We start from the raw sequence: 21097 nt of genomic DNA, 5'->3' as shown, positions 1-21097 counted from the left end.
GGGTAACTTCAGACAGGCTGGGGGTGTGGATCAATCGAAAACTAGTCTTACCTCTCCCGGAGGAACTAGCCCCCGGAGCCCCTTCATTAGGGTAAGCCGCGGCGTGGCGAGCCTCGATCTCCTCTCCCTCCGGCTGGGGGTCGGGGAACCTCTCCGCCCAACTAGGAGATAGAGTATTTTCGTCCCGAGCGGCTTGGGTGATCACCTTAGACAGCTCCAGGGCAATCTGCTCCCGGATGTCAGCCGACACCTGAGTCTGCCCCCTACCACTTACTGGCTCGATATTTTGGAAGGAGGCGAGTAACCCATACTCCCTCAACGATTCGGAGGTCACAAGTCCCTCCACTCTCAACTCTTCCTCAGAAAGCCCTTCGTAGAACTTGGACCTCCTTATCATCTCCGCGCAGCGAGGTGTCCGCGGAACGACTTCTGCAAAAATCAAATACAAGCGTTAGAGATCCTCCCAAAAGGCAAATCAAACACAAAGAAACAAAGTTGAAAAGGAAAAGAGGAAACACTTACCAGGGATTTTCAAGTCCAAAGATAGAGCTGGCACCCTCTTCAGCGGAAAGCCAGTCGTCAGGAACCAGTATTCCCGGAGGTCTGGAACCCTCGCGGTATGACAAGTGGGGCACATCACATCCGGGTGCCTTTCTAGCCTGTAAAACCCCACCTTGTCTGAGTGACCCCTCATAGGCTGAGACTTCAACCCATAAAAGTACAGCACCTCCTCCGGGGTAGGAGCTTCCAGTCTCCGGGACTTGCAAAAGATGAACCACCCCGCTAAGAGCTTGTAGCTGGGAGGAATTAACTGGAAGGGGGCAATCCCCGCCTTCGCACAGAAATTGGCGAAGTAACTCCTTAGGGGCAAGTGCGCTCCGCACACTATGTGTGCCCAGCTCCAGGCACCAAAGCCCTCGTGGCTCTGGCTAGCTGACTCGCCCAGCACCGACAGACGGTGCCACATCAGACCTGGGATGTTCTTCAGGCCTGCCTCAGAGGAATACAGCTCCAGCATGCCATAATTCCTGAAAAGGTTCGGTTTTTGGTCCATCTCCCAGATGGAACTATTGGAGGTTGGTGGGCTAGCCGCGACCGCTTTCGCCTTTCCTTTCCCCTTTCCACCAGCGATAGGAGAGCCCTTCTCTTGGGCAGATTCAGCCTCCCCCGCAGCAAGGAGTTGTTCCTTCGAGATGTTCGTCACTGGACAAAAGAAAAGAAAGAAGAAAACACTCTAAGCAGTCAGCACCCTTGTCATACCCTAGTGGTATCAAAGGCGTCGGGGAGACCCTCCCCGAAAACTGCTTGGAGAGGCTCCCACCGAGCTTGCCGAGGGATTGGCACCATGCCACCCGAAGGACAGCAAGGAACCAGACTCAGACCCCGAGCCTAAGCCCACCAAAGGAAGTGTTTTTCCAGAGAAAGACACCCTAAAGGCGTTCATGCTTATGCCCTAAAACAGCAAAACAAGGGACGACTTTCCAAACGCAAATCGCCAAAACACGCAGAAAAGGCTACTTATCGACTCACAATCAATCACATGCCTACCAAAGCCCTATTCACACATGCACATAAGCAATAATGGCAGAAACCTCTACTCTAACAACTACCAACAACCTAAGGTTTGGGAGGAAAGAGCAAAGTAGAAATACTTACTGATATTCGGGTAGGTGGAGGTTGAAGGAGTAACTGGATCACTGCACAGCACGATCGCGAGAAGTAAAAGCTGCAAAGATGAACGGCGATTCAAACCAGGAACTTCGGGGAATAAACCCACTGCCAAATCAAAAAGATAAGTTTCCAGATACTTACCAAAGGAAATGGCAAGTTCGGAGGAACGTAAGCTGGGAAGCCTGAGAGTTCGAAGGTTTGGAAATCTGAAAATCCTAAAGATGGAGAATCTGAAAGCGTAAAGAGGAAGAAAGGTCCTTTCCCTCGTTTTTATAGCAGGGAAGAAGCCGTTTCGAATTCCTCGAGTGGACGGTCCCGATCTTCCCATTCCATGTGCGTCGGATCCAACGGCTGGAGAGGAAGCGACGATCCTATTTATGACTCCTCGGATGGGAATAAAGTATTTATTTCCCATCATTACACCACCTCGGGCCCTGAGTACCATTAAAAACCGTCAAATAGTCAGATGACTGACGCACGCATCCTCAACCAGTCGCCTCACGCACACGTCTTGGTCGCAGAACCATTCCCAGAATGACACGTGATCCTTGCCGCACTTGAGTACTTGATCTCAAACAGAAGAAATTCCTTTTTCTCTTTCATACTAATACTCAGGCGGGAAAAAGGAACCCTTCCGGGAACACAGAAGGTGCCCCCTCGCCTAGTCTAAGAAACCGATTGTACAAGCTCCCGGATCTCTCAAAGCTCCGCGACCTTGGGGGGTAAATGTTATCCAGATTTCCGGATAGCGTTTAGATTGATGACCTCGGGGAAGCAGAATTATCGATGTCTTTCACGGAGGGTGACCAGAGCTCGCGGATGGACAGAAAGGCTTCGCCTCTCCTGTCTAGTATCCGGATTACTCTTCCAAACAAGCACAACACGGAAGCTCGTCAACTCTCCCGGACTCCCGAAGGATACCCCTCGGGGAGGCCCCTTCCAGGAGAGGCTCTTCGAGTGGTCTCCGCGGAAACAGTTCCGTGCCCCGCACAGAACAAAACCGAACGGTCGAGTCCGGGAGGAGGCATATTTGGAATGATATCCGTCTGACACAGGATCCCGCCTGACACGCCCATCAGGTCAAAGCCGCACACATCCCAGCACGCCTAAGGGTACCTTTTCGCCTACTGTTCCGCTGACAACTTGGAAAAGACGGCTGACTTTGTGTGTTCCCCATACTTTCACGTAAATATACCCACATAGAGTCTGGTAGCCATGCTACTACAGTAATTGTATCCCCTATTTATGGCTGGTGTAATTAAGACTCATGTACGTAGAGAAAAACCCTAATTCGAAACCCTAGCTATAAAGACTCCTTCCTTTTACAAGAAAGGGAAGAGAGATCAGAGAGCAAAAACTCTACCAAAATCTCTCTAGCTTCATCTTCTTCAAGAGAACCCGAGAGAAACATTGTGAGTGGGTGAAGTTCTTATGCACCAGCCATCTTACTGTAATCTTTTCCAAGTATAATAACATCGACTCGTGGACTAGGGCTTGTTAACGCCTGAACCACGTAAAAAACACTGTTTGTTTAGTTACATTTCAGTATTTCTACAGTTCTTATCTTTTTATTATTCTGTTAGTTATTCGTTTCCGAAAAACTCGGTAAACATTGACTATTAATATGTCTTTTACTGACCATGCACTGCCACTTGTCACCTTTATTGCCACGTCATTGATCTCCAATTTTTTGGGGATAACAGCTCCCTAGGATCGCCTCAAGTCACATGCTGCAGTTTTACCCACATAATAATGTGGTTCTCACAAATATAACATATAATCGCATTTACATTCATATAACCATACAAGCATGCTTATCATAAAATCATGCATTAAACTAATAAATTCATACATAAACCAAGTATGCCCTCTCGACACACTAATCAAGGTCCTTAAGCCTTTTTAGTGATTTTGGGTCGTTACATGTGTCTTCCTTATCCTTCTTCAACTGCTCGATAGATTCAGATAAGTTGGCCAAGGCGATCATTGTCTGCGAAGGATAAAAATAGTTCAATACAGAAAATCAGGCAGAAAGATAACAAGTACGATAGTAAGAGAAGAACCATACCTGAACAATGTTGGCAATAGAATGATGAACGATCTCGCTAGGGATGCAAACTCTGGAGAAAGACCATTCTGCCCGTATCTGGTCACTCTGGATGACCTCTTCAAATCTAAGTACCACCATTCGAGGTAATATAGGTGATAAGGATTGGGTCGTGGGAACCACACTAGCAGTTGCGGCAGGGGCCGGCGGTGTAATCATAGCTGGAGGTCGACTCTGACTTGAACGAATAGAAGAAGACTCTGCAAGGGTCCCCTTATTCTTGTTAGCTAACTGTTTCCTCCTCTTGTTAGCCCTTGCATCTAGAACCTCAGGGTCGCTGAACAAAGCTAGAGCATTCATGTCTTCTGCCAAAAGAAAAATGATCAAGCATCCTGTTCGTTTAAAGGTTAGTTCAAGCATCATGTTCGTTTGTTGACACTAGCAAATTCAACTTAAGGAAAAGACGTGTGATGTATGTTCGAGTAATTGAGTAGTGATTGCTAAGTGTGTGCATCCACTCATTGGCAAGAGAAGTACCTGCTCGTTTTTATTCATAAAAGGTGGATTGGACCGAGACTTAGGTGGGGTTCTTCGCATATTCAAAGATGCAACCTATTCACCTATAACCTTGAAGGAAAGGCTTATTTGTCTGCCTATACTATAAATGGTACGAATAAAAGATGCGTATGCAGGCGCAAGGCATGCTTACGCATACCAAATGAGAACAAAATCGGAAAAAAGAGTACTTATGGAACGATTATAAGTGTTCGATTCTAAAGAAAAAAGTTATTTTATTTAAATGTCTTTTAAAATGCATAACCAAAAAAGAATGGGGAAATTATTCACATAACTAAGTCAGAGTTGTGCAATGACTTGGGGGGCAAATTTTATACCCATTTTTTGGACATTTATGACATTTAAGAAATAACAATTATGAAGGGAGTATGAACGAAACATTTTGCCTTCCTGTTCTCATGCAGTGCAAAATGGTTCCTATTCTCACGCAGTGCAAATTGGCTCTTGTTCTCACATAGTGAAAATTTGTTCTTGTTCTCACGCAGTGCAAATTGGTTCATGTTCTCACGCAGTGCAAATTGGTTCATGTTCTTACGAAGCACAAAGTACTTCCTATTCTCACAAAGTACAAAGTACTTCTTGTTCTCACAAAGTACAAAGTACTTCTTGTTATCACAGAGTACAAAGCAGACTACCAAGCGCTAATAGAAGGGATTTGGTCGCGTAGCCGCATTCCTCAACCTCTGTTCGCACAAGGCAAGTTATTTCACCTCTGTTCGCCACATGCTAACAGGAGGATCGTGTTGATCCTATTCGTTCAACACACAACATCCACACTAACATAGTTAGCAAAGGAGTACAAACTTGTCATTTATCAAAATATAACGGTATTTCTATTGTAATGTATTATTTGCGGGCCAAGCCCAATAACTGAAGCCCATGATCTAATAGTAACCCTAAACTCCTCACTATAAATAAGAGGAGATGGGATAGAAATGGGAGAGGCAATTGATAATTCTGAATGATCATTCTTGTATACACAGTCCTTATGTAATGTAAAGCGAAGGAGGACTATAGAACAACCGACGACGCAAGTTTGCTTGAAACTATGGTTCTTCAAGCTTCAATATTAATAAAAGTGACTAAGTGGACGTACGTCATCTTTTTGGGGCCGAACCACTATAAAATATGGTGTTATTTATTTGATTATATCTCTATTCTTGAATCCATGCTCTTATGTTCTCAAGTTGACGAAAAACAGCGTCAACAAACACTTTGAGAAACACTACAATGGACCAGAGGATTGGGACAAGGTTCTAAACAACCTAACCAAGGATGTTAACAAGGAGGAGTGGAAAAAAATTTGTCAGTTATTTACAAGTCTGAAATTTATTGTGCGCTCCGTAAAGAATAAGGAAAATTGGAATAAACAAAAGTATTCTACAATGCAGGGTACAAAATCGCTGGTGGTCATCCGTCACGAAAAAGTAAGTGAAAGTTAAAATGTTATCAAAATTATGTTCTTATAAATTATATGTTCTCTAACATTTAAGTTATATTTTTTAGGCAAACCCAGACCTTATTGAGTCATGGAAGGAATACCACTGGAAGAAAACAACAAATGATTTTATGAACGACGATGCTCGCCAAGATTATGTAAGTTTGAATTATGTTTTTCTAATATTCATATAGTTATATTTATTGTTAGTGTCTAACGTGTTCTGAAAACAGGAAAAACTGAAGGCTAGTTTTGAGTTACAAACTCATAAAACACTCGCTGCCGCTTCCAATAATGATGGTTCGACAACAGTTGATCAGGTGGAGGTACTACAAAAACTATTGGGCCAAAGGCGTGAACACGAGCAAGGAGTGGGCCACAAATTGAAGGGGTCAGGGTCAGGGTCATCATCTACCCAACACTCTCACTTCAGCAAGTCTCAAGCTCCTCCTCAACGTTCATCAGAACATATAGAAAAATTGGAGAATAATCTACAGAAATTGACTAACCAAGTTAATTTCTTGTCTCAATTTTTACCACATTCATTTTGTCCACCGAAACGTTCATATGTCGCCTATGCCTGATAGCGACAATATTTCTGGAGCTTCTTCTTCTCAACCTCCAGCTCCAGCCCATCCTTCCATGCACGAGGTAGCGCCGTCTCAACCTATGGTACCTCCATACGTGTACGGAGCAATACCATCACCTTATCCGTGGTCGATTCCACCGTCGTCGCAGCCTCCGTATCCCTACATGTATGGAGTAGGATCGTCTACATCACCTCCCCAATATCCCTGGCCGATGTTGCCGCCGCAGCCACCATAGCAACCACAACCGCAACAAGAAGACAATAGGGAGGACGAGGCAGCTAATTTGGGAGACTAGGTTTATTTTATTGTTAGTTATTGTTACATTATATGAACAATATGGATAATTGTTATCTTAATGTATTAACAATATGGATAATTGTTATCTTAATGAACTAATTTGAATATTTAATATAATATTTTTATTTTTAATATATTCCTTTTCAATGATTTAAATTTTAATTAATAATTTAGATTTTAATAATTAATTCAAATTTTAATTAATTATTTAATTTTATTATTTTTCATTAATAAAATAGTTTTAGTAATCAAGTATCAGGGGTGACTAGTGACACATCAGGGGCGACACATCGACTAACATTTATGCCACGTAAAAACATTTGGGGGAAAATCTTATGGTATTAGGGGCGACATGTCACCCCTAATAATCAAGTTTCAGAGGCGACTATTGGAATATCATGGGCGACATATCGACTAAAGTTATGCCAAATGTGCAAACATTTGGGGCGACATTCCAACTTTTAGAGACGACTGCATCGCCCCTGATATTGGAATATGAGGGGCGACCCATTGAGTCATCCCTAATGTACACTATTAGGCGCATTTTATTAGGGGCGACATATCAGGGGTGACTTTTATGGTTATTAGGGCGACGCATGGCGCCCCTAAAATCGATTTTTGTTGTAGTGATACTTTCAACCAATTGAATTCTAGAGAAAAAATAGTCGTATGGGTGCGGATGTTTCGTACGCTCGGACTACAAATTTCTCATATATATATTTACATCATTATGATATAATATTTTATATATATTATTTATTTATTTGAAAAAAATATAAGAGAGATATAAAGAAAAAAGAATAAAAAAAATAATTAAAAAAGTTTGAAGAAGCAATAATATATAGGTGGCTGGATGTGAAGTAGTATATACATTTATTATAGCTTAACTAAACTACATCGCTATCGCTATCGCTATTATGCAGCATCTGATGGAGAGGGTCTTTGTTAATGGTTCTTCAAAATTTTGAAGGTTGATGTATTTTACCTATATATTTGGAGTGTGTATTTTAATTTTTATTCATAAAACGTTAGTTTTAAAAAAAGCGATGTTTTGTGTCCGATGTTCAAGTAAATTAAGTACTTTAATCTAGTAGTAAGTTCATAGTATTTACAACAAATAAAAATTGTGAAGCTAAAATTCTGCACGAATTAATGTAAAAGAATCAAAATACACGTTTATTATAAATAATCTTAATCGATAATTAAAAAGAAAATGACCTTTTGTGTATAGACACATAATTATATTTAAATTTAAACTCATCGATAAGAATATCTAAGGGAATTATATTATTACTGGCTATGAGTTGTATTATTATATATCCAAGTCGAAATCTCCAAACTCTTATCAGATCAGATCACATTGTGTAAAACTGCAAAATCATGTGTGCATATGCATGGATTGAATACAGTATAGCCTATAATGATTATTATTCATTCGTGCAAGCATAACATTTATGTATATAATATATACTAGATACAAGTAAGATGCAAGTTTGTTTAGTTTTATTTATAAAATTTATTAATTATTTTTATTAAATTTATATTAATGTTATATAAATTTTAAATAAATATTCTATTTTAATGAAATAATTTATTTATTTTTCAATAAGTTTATGTTTGTTTTAGTTTTTGAATTTGAGGGTGACAACAATATATTATATATTATATGTTTAATGTAATATTAAATATTATACGTTGATTTTAAATTTAAGTTTCTTGCTAGTTTTTAAAAATAATAATTTGTTGCTAATTGACAGTCAATTATATTATATGTTTAACATAGTATTATTCTAATAAATGGGTTTAATTTTCATTAAATTTTATTTAAGTTATAAAAGTTAAGATTTTATTATTTTTAAATAATTTTTATTGTAAAATATCTTTATTTTAATTTTTTTAATTAATTGTTTTATTTTATTTAAGTTTAAATATTTTCAAACTATCGTTAAATATAAAAATATTCCATTAAAGTATTAAATAATAAAAAACTGTTAAAACAAAACAAAATTATTACTTACACATTTATTATAATAAAAAAATATAATATATTTATATATTATCCATTTAATTGGTGCATGTTAACTTAATTTTTATATATAATAATAATAATTAAGTGGAGATCGTGTGAGATTAATTAATCTAGTTAAATAATTAAGCGTGGAAAACGACAATAGCTATACGTTATAGCTAGGGTTAGGGCTTCCATAAGGAGAGGACACGACTCTTTAAATTTTTTCTGTTAGAACATAGAATAGTAGTTGAAGTGACAGTTTGACAAGATCTATATTTATAGTATTACGTACTCATCTCATGATGCACCTATATCTATGTATAGGGCAACTCTAGTGTTGCGCATGGATGTTGCCCTACTTGTAGGAGTGTTACTGTTTTTCTCCGGACACAACTAATTTATAACCCTTAATTTTTTTTAGGTATTATTTACTTTAGTTATAGCAAATTAGTCACAAATTTTTAAAAAATTATGAATAACTTAAAGTATTAAAATTAGAGTTCAAAAAGTATATAAAAAAATAATTACATGTGCAACTGACTTTTTAAACCCTGATTTCAACATAATAAATTATTTGAAATTTTCTAAAAATTAGTAGATTGTCTACTATAATTACAATATATATCGTCATAAAAAAATTATGTTATTAATTCTCCACGTGACGAGAAATAATGACGCCCTTACCAGCTGGGGGCAAAACTCATGCCCCAACCTTAAAATTTTCCTATATATATAGGGATTGTTATATTGAGTCAAGTAATTATTGGGTAATTCTATAGTGGTGTCACTTTAATCATTACTAATAGTAAGGTCTTTTCAATTTTTGGCGCTTGGAAAAATTATAATCTCAATATTTTATATGATAGTGTTCATTGTAGTTATAACATGCATTTCATCATTTTTTGGGATATTTCGAATATTTTATGGTACAAGAACCATATAAATAGAGTAAAAAGTCATATTTTAACACCATAAATTATTTAAAATTTCCTAAACATTAACTAGTGAGATGCTTAACTACTATAACTACAATATAATGTTGGGGTTGTATGCCCTAATTAAAACTCAAATTCTTTGTAATCTCATTTTATTATCAATAAAATAATAGAAATCATTTTTTTGACTTGGTCAATCACTTTGCTCACATGTTTTATTTTCATGATTATTTGTTTAATATAAAATTCTAATAAATCCCGAGCATATAGTCAATCGTATTTATACTGACGTAATCACAGTGGAATATAAATATGATTATATGTTCAAAATAAGTTAGTCATAAGATTAGTCAGTGCACAAGATTTACACTAACTTGCCAATCTACGATATGATCTACTTACAAATTGTGGTGTTATGTTATTTCCAGAATATTAGCAAAGTATATAAGATCGGATGTATTTGTTACATCGGACAGGACCGATATTGACAGTTGATAAGATAAGTAAACATACCGCTATTATATATTCTAGTCATATCATATAGTTGACTATAAGTTAATTCAATCTCAAATTTGAGTGGTTAGTATTCTAACTGATTGTATTATTTGAGTTATTTGACTTGTTCGTTATCAGCTTACCCTACGGACTAGCTCATACTTACATATTGGGAACTCGGTAGTATAATTGAGTGGGAGTGTTAATCATAGATATATGAGCATCTATAACTTCTGATGAAGAAGTGAAACGATAGTTTCCTTTTAGTTTGGTTCAAGGTGTTAAATGATAGAATCTCATTTCAGTAATTAAATTAGTTTATAGAAATATCATTTGCAAGCAACTATGTGTTTTAAGGATAAAATACAATTAGAGGTAAAGCGGTATTTTAGTCATATCTCATTGTAGATCATCTATAGAGGATTGAGTGACAATTATGGTTGTAACAATGGATAATTTATAGCGTATCTATATTTGTTATTGTTATCCAATAAATTAGCATTTGTGACGTGGCGAATAATCTCTTGACACGTGCCTGACACCTGGAGCGTCTGCTAGAGTATCGACCAGGAGACACACCAGAAGCAGGACAGACCTGTTTTTACCACGACCAGACTGGTCGGTGGTTCCGCTGGCAAAGCAATATTTATGGAAAGATCTTATGTATCCCGAATTTATTTCATGCAATCTTCTGAATATCCCATGATTTAGGGGATAATATCTGTAACAATATTGGGCAACCCTCCATGGGCCTATAAAAAGCAGGAGATGGCTCATGGGAAGGGACCCTTTTTTGGCAGCCCGAAAATCATAGAAATATAGAAATTATCTGTGAAAACTAGTATTGTTTAGGAGGAGTGTTGAAACTCATTGAGCCCAAGCTCTCTGATCACACTTTTGTTCCCATATCAATATCATTCTAAGTGGACGTAGGTCATTACCAGATTCTGGGGCCGAACCACTATAAATTACTGTGTTTTCTTTACTTTTGTCATTACGTTATTATCTATACATATTCGTCTATATCATTCATATTTTGACTCCGTGTCAGTTGGCTAAATCGAGGGTCAACAGTTATAGAGCGTTCTATCAATTCAAAAGTGCAATTCCGAGTCTTTAGTGAAGTCACGAGGAATTAATAAGTTAGTAAATTTATTTGTTAGATTTATGATAACTTATTAGAGCTTGATGGTATAGGCTCATAGTCCCCATTGTACCTTGGATAAAATCATCTAGATAGTCTCAATTAATTGATTTAATTATCAATTAGAATTATCAAAGTTGACTAGGTCAATTTTGGATAGTTTCACAGAGTTATGTATTTTATAGAAGAAAAGAGAAATTAGAGTAAATTTATTAATTAAGATAAATTGGTATCTGTAACGCCCTACATCCTTAGAGCCGTTACTAAGTGAGTTTTTAAGACGAAACAGTGTGCAATGAACTCGCTAACCGAGGTTTTGAACAAAAGTGTGACTGATTAAAAGTTAAGGCTGTAATCTTTGAAAATGCATTGACTCAATAAAAACTTCTAGTATTAGACAATTGGGATCCCAAAATAAGGTTTGAAAACTATTTACATCTTGAAATAAGTTTACAGTTGATCAGTTACAAAATCATAGATTATTACAGCCATTTTCAAATAAACCCCCAACCAAAGTAGTCGGGCAAGCCAAACATGTACGCGTCGCTTCACGCTCTCCGTACTCATGGTTGGTTGACTCAGTCTTTGCCCTACCTGCAACACGGAGCACCCGTGAGCCGAAGCCCAGCAAGAAAACTCATGCAGAACATAACATATGCAAATATATATGGTTAATCATATCAGATAATCCACAAATAAACAAGTCAACCATTAGACTAAGCAAACACGGCCATGCCGCCCCAGAGCCTTACCGAAGCCTGGGGTATCGGTTCTCACCGCGAGGATAACTCATGTATCCCTTGGGTCCCACCCTGAATACAGCATCCCATGTGCTAGGTGTTACTTTCGGCCCACGGCCGCCCCGGCCTACGCCGTACCCGGCCCTTGCCGTTCATTTCATCATAATCACACATATAGTACATTCAAAATAATCATTCACACACATCATGATTCATTTAAGGTTAAACATTTGCACACAACACAATCTGGGGCCATGCCCTGCAATCATCTCATCATGCAACATGCAATATAGGGCCATGCCCGGCAATCACACTATGGGCTCATGCCCAACCTACGGGTGTTATAGTTTTCTTACCTTTCCAATCAATAGCTTAGATCACCTGACTCCTTGAGCACGATCCCACCCGAGCCTTAGCGCACACCTAGGCACAAACATAGGTCAAAGTCAACACCGAACCCCAAGTCCGAATACCTAGCCTCGGGACCAATCCCGAGCCCCCGGGAAGTCCTAAATCCCCAAAACAAAGCGGCGGAATCGAGCCCCGAACCCTAGGTCAAAATCCCTCATAAAAACCCAAAAATTCACCTCTGTGAACAGTGCAGCGCTCTAAAGAGGGCGCTGTAGCGCTACAAGCAGAACACACCCCCCAGAACAGGGGCTAGCACTACAGCGCCCACTGACTAGCGCTGTAGCGCTAGTTGCAGCCCAGTAGAACCAAAAATCGCATCTTGCGATTTTCTCCTCCCATTTCAACTCCAAACTTGTCCAAACCCAAAATCAAGCTTATACACACTCCACACTCATCCCAAGCATCCCAAGAACTCAAAACCCAATCACATTCAACCCAAATCTCAAAATCTAACATGAAGATCTCAAAAACCAGAAATTCAATCAACAACAAAGTTAAAGGCTTAGAATTCTTACCATTGATGCAATTTCGACCTTGATTCAACCCTAGGCCTCCTTAGCTTGTTCATCCTCAAAGCTTGCCCAGAAATCCCCTAAAGTTCCCAACAACTCAGTTCAAAACACAGCTCAAACCAGCCAAAACCCTAAAACAGAAATCCTCAAGAACTTACCTCAAGTTTCAGATGTTCTTGCTAATCCTTGCCAAGTCTTCAAGTGTGACCTTAAGATTCTTGATGCACAGCCTATCCTAGCTCCCCACTGAGCTTGACCTCAAGAAAAATGAAGAGAAGAGGTGCTAGAACCCCCAAACCGATCCCTTAGAAAACCCATCAGTTTTCTCTCTTTTCTTTCTTTCCTTTTTCCTTTCTTTTTCAGCCCCTTTACTCTATTCTACAAAATCCACTAAGTGTATAAAGCCTTATTTATTCTATCTTCAAAAGCCAATTGACCAAAATGCCCTCCCTATTAATTCTAAACCCTTTTTCCCAAGTAGGGCCATTTTAGTCATTTACCCAATTCCCGCTAATCCTCAAGTGTCTCTAATATTTTCTCGTTGCTTCCCAATACCTGATAAATCACCAAATAATTATCCCCCATCATCAAAATAAATCTCAATCTATTTCTCTGAATTCCTGTTCATACCTCCAGGCTCGCCCCAAGCCGGGTATAAATTCCCGACATGAATTTCCGCTAGCCTGCTCACTGGGATCGCCTCGAGTCACAATTCACAGATACATCCACATCACAATGTGGTCTCAACAATCATCACATATCAATGCAGTTATGCCCAACATGGCCAAAATTACAATTATGCCCTTCTAACACGATCCGGGCCTACATGCATACTAACATACATAGTCATGCATCTCAGATAAACAAATGGTCATATAACATGCTTTAAATCATAACCATGCATTTAAATCATTAAAATCACACATAAATCCCATCATGCCCTCCTGGCACGCTAATCAAGGCCCTTAAGCCTTAATAGCGGATTTGGGTCGTTACAGTATCTAAATTAATAAATAAGTTTAAATCAAGATTCAAATTATAAATAATTAATTTGATAAATGATTTAAATAATTATTTAATTAATTAAATCAATAAATAATAATTCAGGCCTTGATTTTAAGTCCAATGGGCTTATAATCAAATGAGAAATTTCACGGGCCTTAAGCCCATAATAATTTCGACCTAGGGCTTCAAATTGGCTATTATTTTATTGATTTTTTTAATTAAATTAAATGACCTAATTGAATCTATAAAATGAGTGCTTAGAGAGAAGTCAAAACAGACGACAGATAAGTTTAATCACTGGTTTTTTGATAATTTTAGATTCTCTCTAAACACAAGTCATTTTCTAAGCCTCTTAGTTATTTTCTCTTCTTCTCTCTGTATCTATCTCATGTGTTGAGAATTGCCCACACTAGTCTAGGTGATTCTAAGAATACATTGGAAGACTGTGAAGAAATTAGAAGAACGGTTCAGTTTCTTGATAATACTCTGCGACAAAAAGGATACAAGAGTTAGAGAAACTGAAGGAATGACTTATTTATTCCGCTACATATACTGTAAGTATTTTTATTATTGTTTCTCTTTAAATTCAATTTTAGAAACATATTATATGTTATCTCTTATTAATTTATTTAATATTAAATCTATAAGAAAATAAATAAACATCGTGTATAAATTTTTCCACTATATACCCAATCATATAAAACAAATTGGTTGTAATTTTTGTCCACCTGTACAAAATAAAAAACGTGTTACCCACGAGGGCTAAAGTAATACTCCTATTATAGAATTTCTCAATAAATAGTAATAATTAATATTCTCAAATATTATCTTATAATTGTTAGTCTTTTGTGATAATAATTCCAATTATAGGACATCACACATTCGCATAGAATAATGGCATATATATTGTAGCAATCATTATGTTTTTATTAATTAAGAGTTTTAATGGAATCAAATCAACTACTATGAAATTAATCTCTACCAATTTTATAAAATATGTTTGTTTTTTAAGTATTGTTGGTAAAAAGCTGCAGATTGTTATAATGTGTCTAAAGTGAAAAAGTAGTAAAAGAGGTGGTTATTAGACAAGACACTCTTATTTAATGAATGATATCCCAATCTGGTGACGCCTTGTATATTAAAAGAATGATTATTATATATATACGTCAATATTAAATATATAATACAAAACAAAGCACAAAGAAAACCATCAGCAAGATGGAAGTATTAATATTTTGATACTAATATTATTAGATGAGTGCTACGTAGACTTTCTTAGTTACTCTTTTTTGTATTCTTTCTATATTTTGATGACATGAGTTATTTTTAAAAGTGATATTTTTAGTTTTTTTAAAATAATGTCACTACACTTATTTTATTTTTTTATATTATAACAAAATTATTTAAATAACAACATTCAGCTATATATATTCATTATTATCTATTAATAATATATCTCTGGCTAATAATGTATCTCAAGAAAATTTTAAAAATTAAAACTATATTTAGTAAAAAAAAATAATCTCTTAGGACACATATAATAAGTCATAAAAATGTAATTACATATAAATTAAGTCTTGAATCTAATTTCATTTATAAATATCACCATTTACATTTTTTTTTCAACAAAAACAAAAATCACAATTTCATTCCTATTTTACAAATGCATTGTATATACATTATATGTATGTTTCTATATTTGCAAATGATGAGCATGCACTAAATAATATGACTTACTGATTTATTTATGTCTAATTATATCTTATTATATTTATATATGATTTTTATTACTTACATGTTTTTTTGCTCAGTTCAATTTTTTGAATATAAAATAATAAGTATTTGATGATGGTATAATTATAATAAAATTAAAATATCATGACTAATTATATTATAAAAATGGATATATTTTAAAAAATAACACATGTCATCAGATTAAAAAGAAAGTGCAAGAAAAAACGAGTTAGAGAGTCTTTTAGCACTCTCATATTCAATAGTTAGTAAATGGAACCATTATTACAAAGTTATATCATGTTCACGTACATGTACATTATTTACATTACATATATATGTACGTATTAAATTGAAACATAGTACAACTAATAGCTATATATATACGGCATAACTACTTAGTACTCTATAGACAATACGTACGTTATATTATCGCGTACGTACTACTGCAATGCATGATGCATGAGATGAGATGATGGTAATATATATATAGATATATTAGCTTATATATTATATATACATCTTATCTCAGGTGTAGACGTATCAAACACATTGAGCCAAAAAGATCAAGGCTTGAGAGGTCTAAGGGATGGAGGAAAACCAATGTGTGTGTATATATGTATATATATATAATGAGAGAGGGAGAGAGAGTGATTGAACGAGGGTCCTTGAATGAGAATGATCAAAGGATAATATATATAGCAGAATAAGTATTACCATATTAGCCTAATAAAAAGTTGAGGGAGAGAGAATTGAAAATGATGGTCAACCAGATTCAGAAAGCTTTATAGAATGATATCAACATATATTTTTTTTTCTATAAAGAAAAAAAATTACTATTGAAACGTAAAAAGTAGTACTATACATATGCAGATAGAGGGGGCTATGTAGCTATAAATACATATTAGGTCTCTGAAGACTGTAACAAAGGCTCTCTGGTTCTGGACTACTAGCTCTGGTAAAAGCCGAGGAAACCGGAAAAAAATACATTTAATATTGCTTTAATAATAGTGATAAATACTCTATGGGATCCAGCTTTATGAGAAAAAAAATGTATTAATAAAAGAACGACACCCAAGCTGTCCACGTGTCAAACATATAGCCTACTACTATAAATGGTCAAAAGATACACACATGTTTTTGTGGTATATATGTAGTAGTAGTAATGATACACCTATAGACTAATAACAGTACGTACTTTTGAAAGATAGTTATGTTCAACTCACTTTTTAGTTATCTTTTTGGTTCTTTTTCCCTCCAAATATATATAAATATCGATTATTCTTTCAAAATAATGTCATATAGCACAATTTGCTCTCTATGTATATGAGAATTTATATAATGAATAATAATGAGATTTCAACTTTTTCTTTTTTTACTCCCAACAATGATGCAAACATTCTTGTGGTCAAAGAGTATAAATAATAATCTAATATAATTGAGTAGAGAAGCTAGCCGGTTCTTTAATAATTATCTTAATCACTTGTTGAATTAAAGTTTAATAATCTGGTATAATCAAATATCTTCACAAGTTCTTTTTGTCTTTCTGATTTGCTAAAACTAATAATAATAAAATAACTCTGTCATAGGTTAGATAAACTAAGTATAGGAAGTCTGATTTATATCTAGTATTTTTTAAGAGTGAGTTCAAGTTCTAATAGGAACCAAGTAGGAACAAGGTATATAAATTTAGAATTATTTTATCATCTTTCTTTTAGTATTTTAAAAGCGACTTTTTCCGAAATAGTTATAACAAATGGTATCATAGCCACACAGTAGAAACAACCTAATAGAAATTATCCACGAAATCATAAGAAGTATGGACCGAGAAGAAACCAAGAGTAACCATGTTTAGACGTCAACTTAAAAAAAAAAGGTTATATTGTTATAGTATCTCACCTATACTAATAAAGGAAAAATGGAGAATGCTATGTTTAGACGGGCTATTATAAAAATAGATATTTACTAGGATCCTTATCCTCATCCATAGTTTATAACTATTTTGGACACTTTTCTCTCATAAGTGTTAGCCTTTTGGAAGTATCTTGAGTATAAGTGGTTGTAATAATAACAAAGTCACACAGCATTAATTCAAAATGAACAAAATCTCTGAGATAAGGAAATAACTGAAGTACGGTAATATATGCTTCACAATACCAACACATAGTACTTAAAAGAGATCAGAATTAACCAATAATATTGAGGAATCTTCGTTTATTAGTTCCAGTTAGCTAATCTAGCATATTCGATCACCATCTCTACATATGTCAATATGCTACCTACAATGCTATAGTATCTTAAACTGGTTTCAGGTCCTGCAATAGAAATGTGGTAAGTTGTTGGTGGTGGTGATTGATGAAGGTGGAATAAAATGGTGATGAAGGATATTGGAGGCATTATTAGGAAAGTGGGGCTGAGTAGTAGCGGCAGCCAGTGATGATGGTGAAGCACTGGTTGTTGAAGAAGGGAATCCTGATGATGCTGCAGTAGAGAAGAGCGGTACTGGAGGAGGTAATACAGCTGCTCTGCCATTTGGGCCTTGGATTTGCCAAGCCCAGTTTGGTACTAAGGAATTCACATCTACTCCCTTCTCTATTGCTCTTTCCTATAACAAATTAGTGTAACGAAAATCTCAGATAGACATATATATTTATATACTAATTTAAATATTCACTATATAACATGCTTCTATTGTAAGTTAATTACCATGTGGTTGGGAAAGAAATTGGAATTTATGCCACTCATAATAGAAGAGTGGTGGTGCTCAGATATCATTCTGGACCCATGATGAGGCAGCGTAGCCCCAACAGAGGCAAAGTTCTCATTCTGTAAAGAAACAAAGTGAGGTTTTACAACTAAGCAAATTATATAGTTTTAGGAAAAAATCTACAGTTGGCTATGATCTTTATATCTTATCTATGAAGTACAATCCTGACCATTTTTATAGCTTACTGATTGGGTAAAATTCCGATCATTCATTAAGATTGGAAATGATGATCTTGGCTATTCATTGTGATCATACACTACGATCATAACTTTTCATAGCGATTGTATACTTTAGATGAATGGTCAAAATTGCACTCTACCGGTAATCATACATTACCGTAGATTTTTCCCATAGTTTAATTATTAATACAAAAGTTGATATTAAGATTACCTTATCTCTCGTAAAAACAGGAATGTCACTGTATCCTTGCTTAAAGTAAACATCACTGGCCTCAGCATTGGAATTAGAAAGTGGAGCAATGCCCAAGTTCAGGTCAAGATTTTGGTTGCTGCCTGTAAAACCAGAAAGAACTAAGCATTATTTTATCATATAATTGCTGAGATATTAATTTAATTGCAAAAAAAATGAGGTTTTTGAACAAGAAATTATACACACCTTCATAGTCGGCCTCAGACATCATGATTTCTCCATCATAAGAGCTTGGATCAAAGTTAGTGACTGCTTCCCTTCCATTGCATTTAATGGCAGCCTTGTCATATGCCCTGATTTTGGAAACGAAAACAATGGTTTGTTGAGAACAAATGAAGTCATACACATTAAGGATAATATAAGAGGTAAAAGAGTTTAATTAAACACTAAAAAAGCCTAAAGACCTTGCAGCTTCAACCTCGCTATCAAATAGCCCCAGATAAATATACCTGCATCCAAGGAATTGATATACTTTACCCCAAATGAAAACAAAAGTTACAACTATATATTTCTTGAAAGAACCTCTTCAAACCTACAACTAATTATTAGCCAAAACGATCGAAAGGTTTTTTTTTTTTTTTTCTTACTTTTTGCCCATAAACTGACCCATTCGAGCTTCCCATCGTCCACACTTGTGCAGTGTCACTCCTCTGTATTTGGAGCTTCCTCTGGAGAATCCAGTGCTCTGTCTACGAAGTATATGAACAAATTCCTCCTTGCTAAAGCTACTCATCTGCAGAAGAAGACCACTCAATATCAAACAAAATCCTATAAACCCAAAAACATAAAAAGAACAGAATAAGAAATGCCCACATGCTTGATATCTTCATCATAGTCACTGATATTGAAGTTTATATCAGCTTCCAACCCACGAAACTTGACTGCAGCTCGATCATAAGCCCTGAAAATCAAAAAGCCATATCCCAAAATTTCCATCATTCAAACTCCATGGAAAGCTCTACTATATCATATACACCATTATCATAGCTAAGATTGTTTTACCTGGCTGCAGCATGAGCTGTGTCAAAACCCCCTAAACATGTCAAAGAGAAAAGAAAATTAGAATCAAAATGACATATGTATATACATATATAAATCTGGTTGCAGAAGGAAGAATAAGATATTTTTCCGCTCTATTTTTTTTTCTTACCCAAGTACACCTGCTTCCCACAATCCCTACAAAAATTCAAAAAAATCAGAGAAAATAACCCCCAAAAAAATAAAAAACTGTTGTTTCCATAGAGAATTTGAAGCTGTAATCACAAACCAAATATGAGATTCCCATCTTCCCGTTCTTCGATAAAACGTGACCCCACGATACTGGGAACTTCGAGACCTTGGTCCCCTCCGACTCTTTTTCACCTGCTTATTCTGTTGTTGGGGCGCGATTCCCTGCTCCGCAGGACCACCGTAAGTCCCTTCTGAGCAAGACAATCCCAACCACTGCCTCCTCGAACCGGACGACTTGGTATTATTACTCGCTACCGGAAAAAGCTCGATAGACCGAGCAAAACAGCTCCGATGGTCATCGTCCTCATTCGTAGTAGAGACGTCAGCGTCGTCGTTTCGGTGGTTGTTAAGAATCTCGAAGCTGTAACCAAACAAAGAAGCAGTTGCGTCGAGGTTGGAAGAAGAGTCGTCATCAGCGGTGGTGAGATTGGAAGAGGAGTTGAAGCTTCCGGAGCTCTCTAGAAGCTTATTGTCGACGGAATCGGAAGCCGCCGAATCGGAAGAGAGTACGACGTTGAGATTAAGATCGAGCATTATTATGGATAGTAGTAGAAGAAGGTGGTGGGGAATGGTGGTGAGAGAGAGAGATCATGGGTGAGTGGGATCAAGTACTAGCACTACTGGGTCGCCTGCCATTGTTGAATAAGAAAGAAGAAAAAGATGAAGATTGGGTTCAGAAGTACTGAGTCAGTGAGTCAGTCAGTCGGGTTTAGAAGAGACTGTACGGACAAAAGCCTGGTCAGATAGCTTATGAAAAATAAAAAGGGGGAATCTTAATTATGTATATATATTTTTTGTTTTTAGAAAAAAATAATAGATACACAAATAAATTTACATATATGTATAGAGAAGAGAGAGATTGTTAGTGTCGGTGGCTATGGAGCAAAGAAGAATGTATATAGAGAAAGAGACATTTTTTTAGGGAAGAGAGATAAAGTCGTAAGTAGAATAGACAAATGGATGCCTCAATCACTCACCATATGTATAAAAATAACACTAAATAATATTTTTTTCCTCCGAATTATGAATTATGACGACTATATAATCGTGTATTCTGAATGATTCGTG

General features: G+C 36.2%; 1 protein-coding gene across 2 annotated transcripts; it reads right to left on the bottom strand.

Annotated features, from left to right (window-relative positions):
• Nucleotides 1-17773: 17773 nt before the first annotated feature.
• On the bottom strand, nt 17774-20869 carry LOC133831005 (APETALA2-like protein 3). Of its 2 annotated transcripts, XM_062261163.1 has the most exons (10): nt 20067-20862; nt 19950-19975; nt 19802-19832; nt 19613-19700; nt 19387-19532; nt 19204-19248; nt 18986-19092; nt 18761-18882; nt 18310-18429; nt 17774-18208 (listed from the first exon to the last, which is right to left on the bottom strand). In XM_062261163.1, the coding sequence occupies exons 1-10, from the start codon at nt 20561-20563 to the stop codon at nt 17912-17914; spliced, it is 1479 nt and encodes a 492-aa protein (XP_062117147.1). In that variant the 5' UTR covers nt 20564-20862; the 3' UTR covers nt 17774-17911. The 2 variants fall into 2 exon arrangements, with proteins under 2 accessions (XP_062117147.1, XP_062117148.1); XM_062261164.1 differs by lacking the exon at nt 19204-19248 and having other exon boundaries at nt 20067-20869.
• Nucleotides 20870-21097: the final 228 nt, after the last annotated feature.

This window comes from Humulus lupulus, chromosome 4 (genome assembly GCF_963169125.1).
Source record: "Humulus lupulus chromosome 4, drHumLupu1.1, whole genome shotgun sequence".
Taxonomy (NCBI): Eukaryota; Viridiplantae; Streptophyta; class Magnoliopsida; order Rosales; family Cannabaceae; genus Humulus; species Humulus lupulus.
This window is presented reverse-complemented; position numbering and strand designations above follow the sequence as displayed.

Coding starts and splice junctions, on each gene's coding strand:
- LOC133831005 (XM_062261163.1), bottom strand. CDS start 20,563: ATGCTCGATCTTAATCTCAACGTCGTACTCTCTTCCGATTCGGCGGCT. Junction 19,833..19,949: donor TGGGAAGCAGGTGTACTTGG/GTAAGAAAAAAA, acceptor TGACATGTTTAG/GGGGTTTTGACACAGCTCAT. Junction 19,701..19,801: donor ACAGCTCATGCTGCAGCCAG/GTAAAACAATCT, acceptor TTTGATTTTCAG/GGCTTATGATCGAGCTGCAG.